The 14,030-nt window shown below is 57.5% G+C and overlaps 1 protein-coding gene across 1 annotated transcript in view; it reads right to left on the reverse strand.

Annotated features, from left to right (window-relative positions):
• LOC112551886 (kielin/chordin-like protein) overlaps positions 1-6,256 on the reverse strand; it is a 9,341-nt gene extending 3,085 nt beyond the window's left edge. The window contains exons 1-2 of the mRNA XM_025215430.1: positions 6,083-6,256; positions 5,604-5,889 (exon numbers count right to left, since the gene is read on the reverse strand). Coding sequence (XP_025071215.1) covers positions 5,604-5,889; positions 6,083-6,256 — 460 coding nt within the window. The remainder of the gene's footprint in view (positions 1-5,603; positions 5,890-6,082) is intronic.
• Between the last annotated feature and the right edge of the window lie 7,774 nt (positions 6,257-14,030).

Genomic DNA, 14,030 nt, shown 5'->3' on the forward strand with positions numbered 1-14,030 from the left:
CCTCCTCCCCCCGAATCCTGCCCCAGCCCCGTGCCTCCCCCACGCCAGCGATGCCCCCTCTGCCTGCCAAGCCTCAGTTTACCAGCACCCAGGGAGCCCCTTCCCCGCTCCAGGCAGAGCATGCTGGGAGTTCTGCGCCCCCCAAGCAGTGCATGCTGGGCGCCTGTCGGGGTGCAGTGCCCGAAGTGGGGGAGGCTGTGGGGGTAGGGCAGAGACATCACTGCTGTCCATCACCCCATTTTGCAGAGGGGGAAACTGAGGCAGGCAGCAGGTGAAGGGGCTTTGCCCAGAACCTTGCCTCAGAGTGAGATGCCATGGTTATGTCTCTCTGCAAGAGGCTGCGCTCCAGACCCCAAATCTCAGCTCTGAAAGTCACTCACCCTCTCCAGGTAGGCGGCCAGGCGGTCATTCAAGTTCTGCATGGTGTCCTTTTCATTCATACCAAGGAGGCCTATTCCACTAGCACCAGATCCAATGCCTGGTTCATAACTACCTCCTGGCACACACTTCACAAATGCATCACTGGCAGAGGAAAGGTAACTGCCAATGCTCCCAGCTCCTCCATGGATACTGAGCAGCCCTGGCTGCAACCCTGCTGCACTGATCCAATTTAGTCTGGGCCCTTGAGGAACCCCAAAGCAGAATAAATTGCGACTTAAGGAACTAGCCATGCTTAGGATATCAGTGCTCAAGGTGCAACAAAGCTTATATCCTCCCCCTGGAAAGCAAAGAGATGACAGTGCAGGGCAATCCTTTGGACAGCTCCCTTATATAGAGGAAGGGAGGGGCTGGGCTACAGGAGCTCACTTTTCCCCTATTGCCTGAGTACTATCCATGTTGTTTTCTGAACGGGTGTTTGCAGTTGCCACAGGAAAACTCCTGTTGAGTTGCTTTTTCTAGTTTTGTCAGCCAAACTGGTCTGCAGACTGGCTTTGATCTTTGTCAGCCCCAGCTGCACACCTGGTTCACAATCCTGCCCCCTGTGTATTTACTCTGCATGCTTCAGAGCGTACATGGGTTCTAAGAGCAGTTGGCTTAAAAATCCTGGAGGCATATGAAAAGTTTTTTGGGGGAAAGTGTTCCTGGCAGGCCAGGAAAGGCACCATAACAAGTAGTCAAGAGAGCAGCGCAGGGAGTACTGTGCGCAACTGCTCTGCCACAGCATGCCTAACACCCATCACCAGGCTACGCAAGAGGGAGGTCTGCATGCTAAAGAAACCTGGCCTAGCACCTCCTGAGCACTGTTCCAGAGGTAAGAGCACCTCAGATGCAGCTTAGGATCTCTGCTAATGGAAAGGTATCTCAGGCCCATAGAAGCAGATCCTTTGTCCACTGGAACAGCCTTCAGCAACTGACATTTTGACACCTCTCTGGCTGAAAAGGAGGAGGGCAGAAAGATAGCTCACATGGTTCCTTTAATCTGCACTCTCAATATTGTGAATGCATGAATAGGGTTATGCCTGAGCATGGCACCAGTGTACCCGGCTGGCATTCCCAAAGCTTGTGTTTGTGTACATAGGAGCAAGAGCTGCGTTGGCACATTTTGCCAGTGCACCGTGCAAAATCCATTTGCAACTGTATCCTACAATGAAGAGAAAATGCCATGGGGCATCCAGCAAAATCTATCCCAGGAACATCAAACAGACACCAAACTGGCACCCAGCTTGCATTGACATATTTCTTTGACTGCTTTTGGTGTCCTTCCAAGGACAGAGTTGGTTTGCCAGGAATTCCTTACTTGTGTGTAAGCAATCCATGGGTGTGCTTGTGCACATGCGTGACATGCACCCGCATGTGTGTGTGTGCACCTGTGTGCATGTAAGGGGTTGTGTGCGCACGTGTGTAAGCAATCCATGGGTGTGCATGTGCATATGCGTGATATGCACCCGCATGTGTATGTGTACACCTGTGTGCATGTAAGGGGTTGTGTGCGCATGTGCAGGTATGGGGGTGTGCATGTAGCGGGCTGTCTGTGTGTGCGTGCAGGCATGTGTGTGCGTGTGCAGGGGAGAAACAGGTGTGTGTGCGCACGTGTGAGGTGCATCTGTGTGTGTGTGCAGGTGTGCATGTGTAGGGGGTGTGCACATGTGCTTGTGTGTGGGTGTGCATGTGGAGGGCTGTGTGTGCATGTGCGCATGTGCGTGTGCATAGCAGAAACAGGTCAATTCATGCATGTGAGCCCTCTGTGTTTATGCAGGTGCGCAAGTTGCACCCACATGTGTGTAGAGGCGTGCGTGTTTGTACACACATTCATGCATGGGCATGTGTTTGCATGTGAGACGCAGAAGCTAGTGCATGTATGCGAGCAATCAGGGTATGTGCACACATGTGTGTGTGTGTGTGCATGTGTGTGTGTGTACGTGAGGTGCACCTGCATGTCTATGTGATGCCCCTGTCTGTGTGTGAGCATGAGGGACCAGCCTGTGCGGTGTGTGCATGAGAGCAGCGTCCTGTGCATGTGTGACCAGAAAGCCCCACGTGAGACAGCAAGGCAGATTGGTACGTGTGTGTGCGTGTGTGTATGCATGTGTGTGAGAGAGAGATCAGTGCGTGTGCGAGGTTGACACATACAGAACTCCATGTGTGGGAGTGCAGGGGGGTGTGCAAATAGGGCAAAGGGACCCACATGTGTATGAGAACGAGCCAGCTCGCCATGCATACATGCATGTGTTCATGTGCACACGCATACGCATATGTGTATGTGTGCACAGGTGTGCATGTCCCATGCATGGGCCCCTCTCCCATGCACCCAGGTGGACGGAGATATCTCCCTTGCCTGTCATGGCCAGGGTCGAGGGAGGAGACCAAGGGGACACAAGGGGGCAGTGGCAGGGCCTGGCCTTGCCCAAGGGCCAGGTGCTGCGGGAACAGTGAGCTGCACGTCTGGGTGTTGCCTGGTGCCAGCTGTGCCACCCGCCCCGTGTTGTGGGAGCTTGGGACCAGGAGAGACTCTGCCCTGCTGGTCCCACTGTGCCTCAGTTTCCAGGGAGCAAGTGAATGGGCACCTTGGTGGACAATGGTGTGTGTTTGGGCATGCCTGGGGCGGCGGGGGGAGTGTCCAGGTGAATGTGCATTTGTGCATGCCCATGTGTGCATGTTTGCAGGCGCCTGTTCCTGTACATGTGTGTTCACATACACATGTGTGTGCCTGCCTCAGTGTCCACGTCTTTACGCCGGGGAGGGAGGGGGTTGCGAGTGTCTGTGTGCATGGGTGTGGGTCTGTGTGTGTGTCTAAGGGGGTGTGTGGGGCACATGTGTTTGTGCATATATGTGCATGTCTGTGTTAAAGCGTGTGTGCGCATGTGCACTTTTGTATGTGTCCATGGGTGTACATATGTTTGTGCTCATGTGTGTTTGTGGGGGGGGTGTTTATATGTGTCTGTGTCCATGTGCGCACGTGTGCATCTGTGTGTGTGTCCATGGGTGTATGTGTTTGTGTGTGTGTTTCCATGTTGAAGTCTGTGTGCATGTGTGTTGTACATGTGTCCATGGGTGTGCATATATTTGTGTCTGTGTCTGTTTGTGCATGTCTATGTCCAAGTCTATGTGTGTACGTGCTTGTATGTTTGTGTTTCCATGTATGTGTGTTTACATGTCCATGTTCGTGTGTGTGTTTGTGTGCATGTGTGTTTGTGTGCATGTCTATGGGTGTGTGCATATGTGCATCCATGTGTGGATGTCTCTGGTCATGTGTGTGTGTGTGTGTGCACACACGTACTTCTGTATGTGTTCATGGATGTGTGTATATGTGTGTCCATCTGTATGTGTTCATTTGTGTTTGTGAGTGTGTGTATATGTGTGTGTGTGCACGCAAGGGTGCATTCATGTATGTGTGTCCGTGGGTGTGCACATATGTGTGTCTGAGTGTCCATGTCCATGTCCAAGTCTGTGTGCATGTATGTTTTGTGTGTGTGTGTCCATGGGTGCGCATACACGTGTGTCCACGTACATGTGTGTGTGTTTCTGCATGTCCGTGTTCAAGTTTGTGTCTGTATGTGCCTGTGTGTATGTGTGTGTTGGTGTATGTGTGTGTGTATGTGTGCATGTCCATGTTCAAGGCTGTTTGTGGCTGTGTGTGTGTCCGTGGGTGTCTGTGTGTTTTTGTGCATCTCCACGTTGAAGTTTACGTGTGTGTGTTTCATAGATTCATAGATGTCACGGGCCGGAAGGGGATGCACAAGGTCATCGGGTCCGGCCCCCTGCACCAGGCAGGAAAGACAAGGGGGTCGGGGGACCCCGGTGAGGTGACCGTCCCGTCTCCTCTTGAAGATTTGCAGGGACGGCGATTGCAGCACCTCTGCAGGGACCTTATTCTGCAGTCGGGACACCCTAGCTGTGAAGAAGTTTTTCCTAGAGTTGAGCCTGAACCGATCTTCCAGGAGTTCGTGGCCGTTACTCCTGGTTCTCCTCTTGGGCACCCTGGTGAACAGATGCTCACCCAGCCCTTGATGCACTCCCCTAGGGTAGTGGTAAGCTGCTACCAGGTCCCCTCTCAGCCGCCTTTTCCTCAGGCTGAAGGGTCCCAGGTCCCTCGGCCTGTCCTCGGATGGCTTGCCGTGTATGACTCTGGCTCCTCTCTGGACTCTCTCAAGCTTGTCCACGTCCTTGTTGAAGTGCGGTGCCCAGAACCAGACGCAGTGCTCCAGCTGCGGTCTCACCAGTGCCCAGGAGAGCGGAAGAATCGCCTCCTTGCTTTTGCTGGAGATGCATCGATTGATGCACACCAGAGTATTATTTGCCCTCCTGGCTGCAGCATCTTGATGAGTTTTTCTAGGATTTTCCCTGGGATAGAAGTTAGGCTGATTGGCCTGTAGTTGCCCAGGTCCTCCCTCTTCCCCTTCGTGAAGATGGGCACAACATTGGCCCTTCCCAGTCCTCAGGGACCTCCCTGAGCACCGCGGGTTGTGGAAGTTTCACCAGAGGTCCCGCGATGACCTTGGCCAGCTCCCTCAGCACTCTTGGGTGAAGTTCATCCAGTTCTGCTGACTTATAAATGTCCAACTTTTCTAACTGAGCGCAGTGTCCACCGTAGGAAGGCAGTCATTCCCACCATCTGATCCTTATTTTGCATGATTTTCCTTTTGGTCTGGTGAAATACCGAGGCAAAGTGGGCATTCGGGAGTTCAGTGTTTTCCTGAGTATCGGTTACCAGCCGTCCCGAGGTGTTGAGCAGGGCCCCACGCTCCCATTTGCTTTCCTTCTGCTCCCTACATACCTAAAGGATGACTTCTGACTGTCCTTTTGATTCCTGTTGCTAACTTAAATTCAGTCTCCGCCTTAGCTTTTCTAATCCTCTCCCAACGTGTGTGGACCGCTGTTGTACAGTCCTCCTTGGGGACTGTCCCAAATTTCCATTGTCCATACACCTCTTCCTTCTGTTTCAATAGGACCGTGATATCCCTATTGAGTCAAGAGAGCTTTCCTCCACACGGGAACGGTCTGCTTTTGTGCGTCGAGGACCGTGTCCTTGAGGAACGACCACTCTTCGTGCACCCCAGTCGCTTTCCACCCCCGGTCCCTCATCGCTTCCCCTACTATTGCCCTGAGCCTGTTGAAATTTGCTTTTTTGAAGTCCAGGACTTCAGTCCTGCTAGTTGATTTGCCTGCCTTGCGACAGACAGTGAACTTGATGATCTCGTGGTCGCTGTCGCCCAGGCTACCCTCGATATTCGGGTTGCTCACCGGATCGTCTCCTTTGGCCAAGACCAAGTCCAGGAGAGCGCTGCCCCTGGTTGGCCCTTGCACTTGGGGGGTCAGGGAGAGCTCTTCGATACAGGTCAAGAAGCTACGTGACCGATCCGACCTGGCCAAGTGTTCCTCCCAAGCGATGTCTGGGTCACTGAAGTCGCCCGTGATGACTTTGGAGCCAATGTTGGCCTCTAAGGTGTACTGCTCCCTCACACAGAGAGCAACACCTCTACCTTTTTTCCCTACTCGGTCCCTTCAGTGCAGGGTGTAGCCCTCGATGGCTACACTCCAGTTCCTTTTTGGGTCCGTGTCCTGCAGCCAGGAGCGCAGAGGAAAAGATTATTTGTGCTCCTAACTCCTTGAGCCCAGCCCCCAGAGCCCTGTAGTCACTCACGACCCGGTCTGGATTGCTCCTGGCCGCGTCACCCGTGCCCACGTGGATGAGGAGCACAGGGTAACGATCAGTGGGGCGGACAAGCCAAGGGGTCCTCTCCGCACCATCCCAGCTGTCTCGGGCCAGGGGGTCCTGTTGTGGAGGGGCAGGGGAGGAGTCGCCCTCGCCCTGCATGCTCTGGAGCCTGAGATGACCGTCTTCCAGGCAGCTCCAGGTGGATCTTTGTGGCAGGTCTTCTTCGTGGCCACCTTCTCCTCCACCTTCTTCTTCTCTCCTTCTTTTTCCTGGCGTCGGGTCTGGCAGTAGTCATCGATGTAGTCTCCTCCTCAAGCTCCCGCACCCGACTTTCCAGGGACTCCACTAGGGAGCACACCCGCACGTGTGTATGTGTATGTAGGTATGTGTGTGCATGTCCATATTTGTGTGTGTGCTGGTGTGCATGTCCATGGGTGTACATAGGTGTGTGCGTTTGCGCATGTCCATGTTCAAGTTTGTGCGTGTATAGGTGTGTGCGCTTGTCCATGTTCATTTGCTGTGCGTCGATGGGCATGTCCATGGGTATGTATATACATGTGTGTGTGTCCCTGTGTGTTGTCTGTACACGTGCACCTACATGTCCAAGTGGTTGTGCATGGGTGTGCCCATATTCAAGCACATGTGTCCGTGCATGTGTGTCCATGTGCACGTGTGGCACCACAGCCCTGTCCTGCACTGCAGGGCCCTGGCCGGACCCAGGCGCCCAGGCTCTTTATCCAGCTCAGCCCCCTCCCCACCTCTTTCTTGCAGGCCGTGGCCCCGCTGCACAGCGCACCATGCCCGGCGGTGCCGGCAGTGCCCTGCTCCTGGCCCTCAGCCTCTCCTTTCACCTGTCCCCAGGTAGGAGGCACCTGAGGGGGGGACATGGGGTCCAGACCCCCTGCCCGTGGGCCATGCGGCTGGTCCTAGGGGGGCAGGATTAGTCCTGGGACCCCCGCGGTGGCACTGGGGCAGGATGCAGTGCCAGCTGCCGCAGCTGCCGCACTCTGTGCCCAGCCACCCCAGACCAGTGCAGCAAAGGCAGCAACGTCTTCACGGAGCTGCCCGAAAACAGCGCCAACGGCACGGCCGTGGCCACACTGGCGCTGCCCGCTGCTGGCAGTGTCAAGCTGTGCCTCAGTGGTGCCGACGCCACCTGGTTCTACCTGGACGGCCGGACCGTGCGGCTGCAGGCAGCACCGGGCGCCCCACTGGACCGCGAGGTATGAGGTGCTTGCCCCCAGCCCTTGACCCCATGCCCCCGGAGATGCCAGCTGGTGCAGGGTGCCCCCAGCTGCCCCCAGGCCTCCAGCTGCGCCCCCAGCATCCCAGAGGGTTGCATGCACACACAGAGCACGCAGACACTCACAAACACATGCAGAGATATGCAGGCGTGCAGCTACATGCACATATGCGAGCAGGCAAGCATGCACACAAGCACGTGTGCACACACAGACAGAACACAGCCACTCACAAACGCACGCAGACACATACAGGCACGCTCACAGGCAGGCATGCACGCACATGCAGAGGACACAAACTCACAAACACACGCAGGTGTGCATGCTCTTACCCACATGCATGCTTGGACACGTACACACACACAAGCAAGCACATGCGCATACATGTGCAGAGACCCACAAACACATGCACAGGCACATGGCTACACACACAAGCACATGTGCATACATGTGCAGAGACTTACAAACACATGCACAGGCACATGGCTACACACATGCACACAGGCAGGCATGCACCCACACACACTTACAAGACAGACTCACAAACACACAGATGTGCAATCCCACACCTGCATGCACACTTAAACACACAGAGGCAAGCATGCATGCACACAACACACAGGACACAGAGACTCACAAACGCACTCAGACCCGCACAGGTGCACAGCTACACACACGCATGCACACAAAACACAGACATGGGGCACCCAGGGGAGATCCCAAAGCTGGGCCATGGCACAGATGTGCCTGCCCGGGGGCACTACGTCACGCCAGGGGCTGGGGCTGGAGGTGCCCGTGCCCCCGCACAGATGCACGGCTACACACACGCATGCACACATGCACACAAAACACAGACATGGGGCACCCAGGGGAGATCCCAAAGCTGGGCCATGGCACAGATGTGCCTGCCCGGGGGCACTACGTCACGCCAGGGGCTGGGGCTGGAGGTGCCCGTGCCCCCGGGGGGGTGATGGGGTCAGGGTGCGGGGGGGTCCTCACACCTGTGCTCGGGGCCGGCAGGCGCTGGAATCCCCGGTGCTGATGGTGGCCCTCACCTGCTCCGAGGACGGCTTCTCCCCGGTAAGCTTCACCCCTCCTTCAGGAGCTTCGGATGCCCGCCCCCCCAGCCACCCGGGGGTGCATGGGGGGTGCTGATGCTGCCCACCCCCCCAGGTGGAGTACCGCCTCGTGGTGCAGGTGCTGAACGAGAACGACAACCGGCCCCGCTTCCAGCCCGGCCCCGAGCTCACCCACAACGTCAGCGAGGTGACCCCCGAGCTGGGGGGCACGGGGTGCTGTGCCCGCATGTGGCACCGGCCTGATGGGGGGCAGAGGGGTGGGAGCCCAGAGGCTGCAGTGAGGGGCCTGGCTTGAGGTCTCTGTCCTGGCTGGGCTCTGGGGAGTGACGGTGTCCCTAGGGGGAGATTGGGGGCACAGGGCTGGCTCTTACCCCCTTCCCCCCCCGCCCCCTGCCCTGGTCCAGCTAGCGGCCGTGAACTCCGTGGTCTTCACAGCTCAGGCTGAGGATGGTGATGGCGACACCCTTGTCTACGTGATCGATGGTGCCTCGGTGAGCCCCTGCCCCCGGGTCTGGGCTGAGTGTTGCGGGGAGCTTGGTGCCACCCCCATGCCTGCTCTGTGCCCCCCAGGCGGACGCCAAGCATTTCCGCATCGACCTGCCCAACAGCGGGAGGATCGTCCTAGCCAAAGCGCTGGACTTCGAGACCCGGCGCCAGCTTGACTTTGTGGTCCACGCTGTGGTGAGCCATGCCTCCCGTGCCCACCCAAGGGTCCCGGCAGCCACCGTGGCCTGAGCCCCTCCGGGCATCCCGGGGCCAGGAGTCCAGCTACGCAGTCTGCCCACGCGTGGCCCCCTCAGCTTAGGGAAACCAGGGTCTCGTGGTGTCCCCCCGGCAGCAGAAAGGACGCAGGGCAAGACGGGTCCCTGTGCGAGGGATGCATGTGAGAGATCCATGTGTGTGTGCACATGTGTTGGTGCATGCACGTACATGTGTGCATGCCTGTACGGCAGACCCATGCATGTAGGTCTTGATCTGCCTGCGTGGGAATGATCCACCTGGGTGTGCCTGGGAGTGCGATTGGGCATGTGCATGTGCACATGCATACGTGTGTGTGTGCACATGTGTGGGTAGGCATGGGGGTGGGTGTATATGTGCATGGGTCCTAGGTGGATACGTGTGTGTGTGTTTGTGTGGGTCCAAAGTGAGTATGTGTGTGTGAGTGGCTCCCACGTGTGTGCATGCATGTGTGTGAGTGCCTGCGTGTGTGCATGCCCCATCCCCCGCACCCTCCCTTCAGCCGGCTCCGAACGGCTTGTTCCCAGGCCCTCGGGCCCCAGGCAGCTAATTGGGGGTGACGTGATCTTGTCAGCGCCCGTCTGCTCCGTGCTAATGAGCTCCGTCCTGGGGTTTAATCTCCCTAATGGGCCCCACCAGCTGGGTGGGGAGGGGGCTGCTGACACGGTACCTCCCCCCCACTCCCTGCTCACGTCCCCAGCCCCCAGTGCTGCAGGGCATCAGGATCCCTCCAGGTGCCCCCAGCCCCCCACCCTCCTTTGTTGTGTCTGCGGGGTGTGGGGGGCATGCGGGGCTGGTGACCCCCGCCCTCACCATCCCCTTCTCTTGCCCCTGCACGTGTCAGACTCTCCCTTGGCTCAGGGTGTGTGTGGGTGGGGGGCAGGGGAGGGTCAGTGGGTCACAGGCGGGCACATGTATGTAGGGGTGGGGGTGTGGGTGTGTGTGTGAGAGAGAGAGAGTGCATGTCCATGCGTGGCTATGTGTGTGCATGCATGTGTGTGTGCATGGGTGAACATGCACCACCCCCTCCCCGCTCCCATGGGCTGTCAGGTTCATGCACACGTGTGTATATGTGCGTGTGCGGGGGCACGTGGTCTGCAACCACCGAGACGTGGTGATTTGGCCCTCTCACTGTTTCGGAGACTTCTTGTTCTGAGCCCAGAGACGCCCAGCGTGTGCCTGTCTCTCCAAGCCCTGCCATTGTTTAGGCTTCATTCAAATTTATTTGAGACTTACTCAAACGCTGGACCCTGGCACGCTCTTACTTTGGTTTGGAAGTCACCGGCAATGCTTTTCTTATTCGTGAGACAACGCTGACAACGACATGGGTTTTTTCTGATCTCCAAGACAGACGTTGGCACCGGAAATGCCCCACGTTATGTCTCCAAATGGCTTTGACTTGCTCACTAGAGCTTCCTCAAAGGCGCTGGATCTGTCAGAAAACCCCAGCTTATCCCACTGCGTCGTGCGGCTCAGACCAATTAACTAATGAACTGAAGGCAGCGCCAGCCACGAGCTTTGTTAATGAATTGAGTTGGCTGTATCCGGTCACTTCCAGGCTTTAGAGCTAGTAGAGCTTGTCCTCAGCCCCTTGCTTGTCTTGGGAGCTTGGGGGAGCACAGCAAGGCTCCCAGGGGGGACTGGATGCAGCCAGGTTAGGCCCCGGCTCTCTCTGCATGTGCAGAAGGGGGCCTTGCCCTCCAGAGCTGGGGGATGTGTAGCCAGGCCCCAGGTCCACGAGCACAGGCAGGGAGTCCCACTGGGGCAGTGGCCCGCTGCGGTCGAACATCTCCTGCAAACTGATGTTGCTGGAGTGATTCACCCTCGGGCCTGGTTCATCTGTGTTGGCACGGCAGGCACAGGGGCTCGGTGCCCAGTCAAGAGGAGAGCTGTCCTCCGCAGCAGCCAGGCTGGATTGGCCCGGCACTGGAGGATCTCAGCATCCCCGGGAGACAGAGTTTGAGCAAGCCACGTTTTCCCACGGTGTACAGGGAGGGATGGAGGGATGAATGGGTGTATTGATAGGTGTGTATTGGGATGGATGGATGGATGGATGGATGGATGGATGGAAAGATAAGTGTGTATGGATGGGTGTGTGGAGATGGGTGGATGGGTGTGTATGGGGACGGATGGATGGACAAACGGACGGACAGATGGGCAGATGGTTGGATGGATGGATGGAAATTTGAGTGTGTATGGATGGGTGTGCATGGGAATGGATGGATGGACAAACGGATGGACAGATGGACAGATGGTTGGATGGATGGATGGAAATTTGAGTGTGTATGGATGGGTGTGCATGGGGATGGATGGATGGATGGATGGATGGATGGGAGTGCATTGGGAATGGATGGATGGATGGTGGATGGATGGATGGATGGATGGATGGATGGATGGATGGATGGATGGATGGATGGATGGATGGATGGATGGATGGATGGATGGATGGATGGATGGATGGATGGATGGATGGATGGATGGATGGATGGATGGATGGGTGTGTATGGATGGGTGTGTGGAGATGGGTGGATGGGTGTGTATGGGGATGGATGGATGGATGGATGGATAAGTGTGTATGGATGGGTGTGTATGGATGGGTGTGTGGAGATGGGTGGATGGGTGTGTATGGGGATGGATGGATGGATGGATGGATAAGTGTGTATGGATGGGTGTGTATGGATGGGTGTGTGGAGATGGGTGGATGGGTGTGTATGGGGATGGATGGATGGATGGATGGATAAGTGTGTATGGATGGGTGTGTATGGATGGGTGTGTGGAGATGGGTGGATGGGTGTGTATGGGGATGGATGGATGGATGGATATAAATGGGGCCAACTAGGGAGGGTAGACATGTGTGGCCCCAGCACCGCAGGGCAGTGCCCAGCTCAGTGCAGCGCCCAGCACGCCAGCCCAGGGCTCTCCAGGCCCCACAGGCTGCCGGCAGCAGCTGCGTCACGGGAGCCGTGGCTGGCACAGGCTTGGCCCCCGGCTGCCGGCAGCTCCGTGGTGCAGCAGGGAGCCCGGCCTGGCCCGCGGGGGCCAGGGGCGGCTCCCTGGCACTGACACCTCGTGCCACTGCAAGGAGATGAACACCAAGGAGCGCTACAAGGCCTCAGCCCACATCCACGTCAACGTGCTGGATGGGGATGACCAGTACCCCCAGTTCCTGCCCTGCCGTGCCCTGCTTCCCGCCGCGGCCAGCGTGTGCCTCAGCCCCATCTACACTGCCAACATCACCACCGGCCGGGCCCAGGTGAGCACAGGGGTTGGGGTGACATCTCTCACCCCCTCCCCTTGCAGCCTCCGGGACTGGGGCCAGGCAGGACTCACCTGTCCACCTCTCTTCCAGGTGAGGCCTTTGCACTTCCTCCCTGGTGCCATCCATGCCGAGGACGGGGACCACGGCCTGAAGGCTGCCATCACCTACTCCCTCCTCCCAGGTACCAAGTGAATGGCGGCGGCATTGTGCCTGGCCCAGCCTGGGGGCCGAAGGGACCCAGGCACATGCATCCATGTGCACAGACACACACGTGTGGCCACCTGTGCATGCATAGACCCACGCAAGCAGTCATGCACACAGGCCCACATGCTCAAAACACATGTGTTGCTGTGTGTGCGAGCACATGCATGTGAACCCTGTTGTGGAGGCAGACACTCGGATCAGGGGCCCACAGGCTCACGCCTGCGCACACACAGGCAACTTCCTGGAGGCACATGTCCACATGTGCATGCAGGCATGCACACCCATGCAGCGGCACGCATGTGGGCAGGCGTGTGCAGCCTGTCACGTGCAACTCAGCACAGCTGTGGGCATTTCAGGGGACAGAACTGGAGCCAGGGCCCCTTGGGCTGTGCCAGGGCAGATCTGACACCCTAGATGGGTCACAGAGACCAGAGCCCAGGAGCTTTCACCCCTGTTCCCTCCTCCCCACCACCCGCCAGCCCTAATCTGGGGGATTTTGCCTTCCTCCGCAGCGGGGACACGACTTTATCCTGGGCTCTCTGCAGCATCCATGACCCGCCTGGCCGTAGCAGGGCATTGGCAAAGGTTTTTGGCTGGTGCAAAAAGCAGCCTGCAAGGCTGAGACATGGGAGAGGGATGTTACTAGGAAGGCAGCATGGCAGAAGCCAGACTAGCTTAACTAATGGAAAATCAAGACCATTGGAGAGCAGAGCGGGGCGTTAATGCCTCTGGAGTGGGGAGAGATTAGCAGGAATCAGGGGGACATGACATCCAGTGATGCCCTCACACCATTTAGGGAATGGGGGTGCAGATGGTGCGGTGCCCTCTCCCCTATAAAACAACACATCGTTTTCTCCAGTGAAGCCGGCGCTTGTCCACCAGGGACCTGGGGTGGGGTTATTCCATCCCAGATCCAACCAAAAATGTCACATCATTGGGATGAGTGCAAAGCCCCGAGCCGGGCTGCGAAATAGGACCTTCATGACCAGGAGCAGCCAACAGGCAGCTTCACTCAGCACCTGGCATATCAGGGGTTAAACGCTGGGACACCCTAACCCCGGCACCTTCCAGCAGGCCAAGGGTTAATCGGGGTGCAGGGTGCCACAAATGCCAGCTCAGCCCTTAGTGCTGTGTGTCATTGGGCCCATAGCGCTCCCAGCTGATGGGGAGTCGCCTGGCACACACTGGCAGCCACAGCTCCCCAGCCCCTAGTCTGGCCAAGGCTTCCCAGCATTGCACCCCATGCTCCGTGCCCTTGCTGCATTGGGGTCCGTGTCCCACCCCAGGTGCCTGCTCTGCCCCCAGGCCCCTACAGCGGCTGGTTCCACGTGAACAACGCGACAGGCGCCGTCACCATGCTGCGGCCCCTGGATGGCCCTGGCCTCCCGCCCGCCGTCACCCTGCAAGTCATG

This window comes from Alligator sinensis, unplaced genomic scaffold (genome assembly GCF_000455745.1).
Source record: "Alligator sinensis unplaced genomic scaffold, ASM45574v1 scaffold1083_1, whole genome shotgun sequence".
NCBI lineage: Eukaryota > Metazoa > Chordata > Crocodylia > Alligatoridae > Alligator > Alligator sinensis.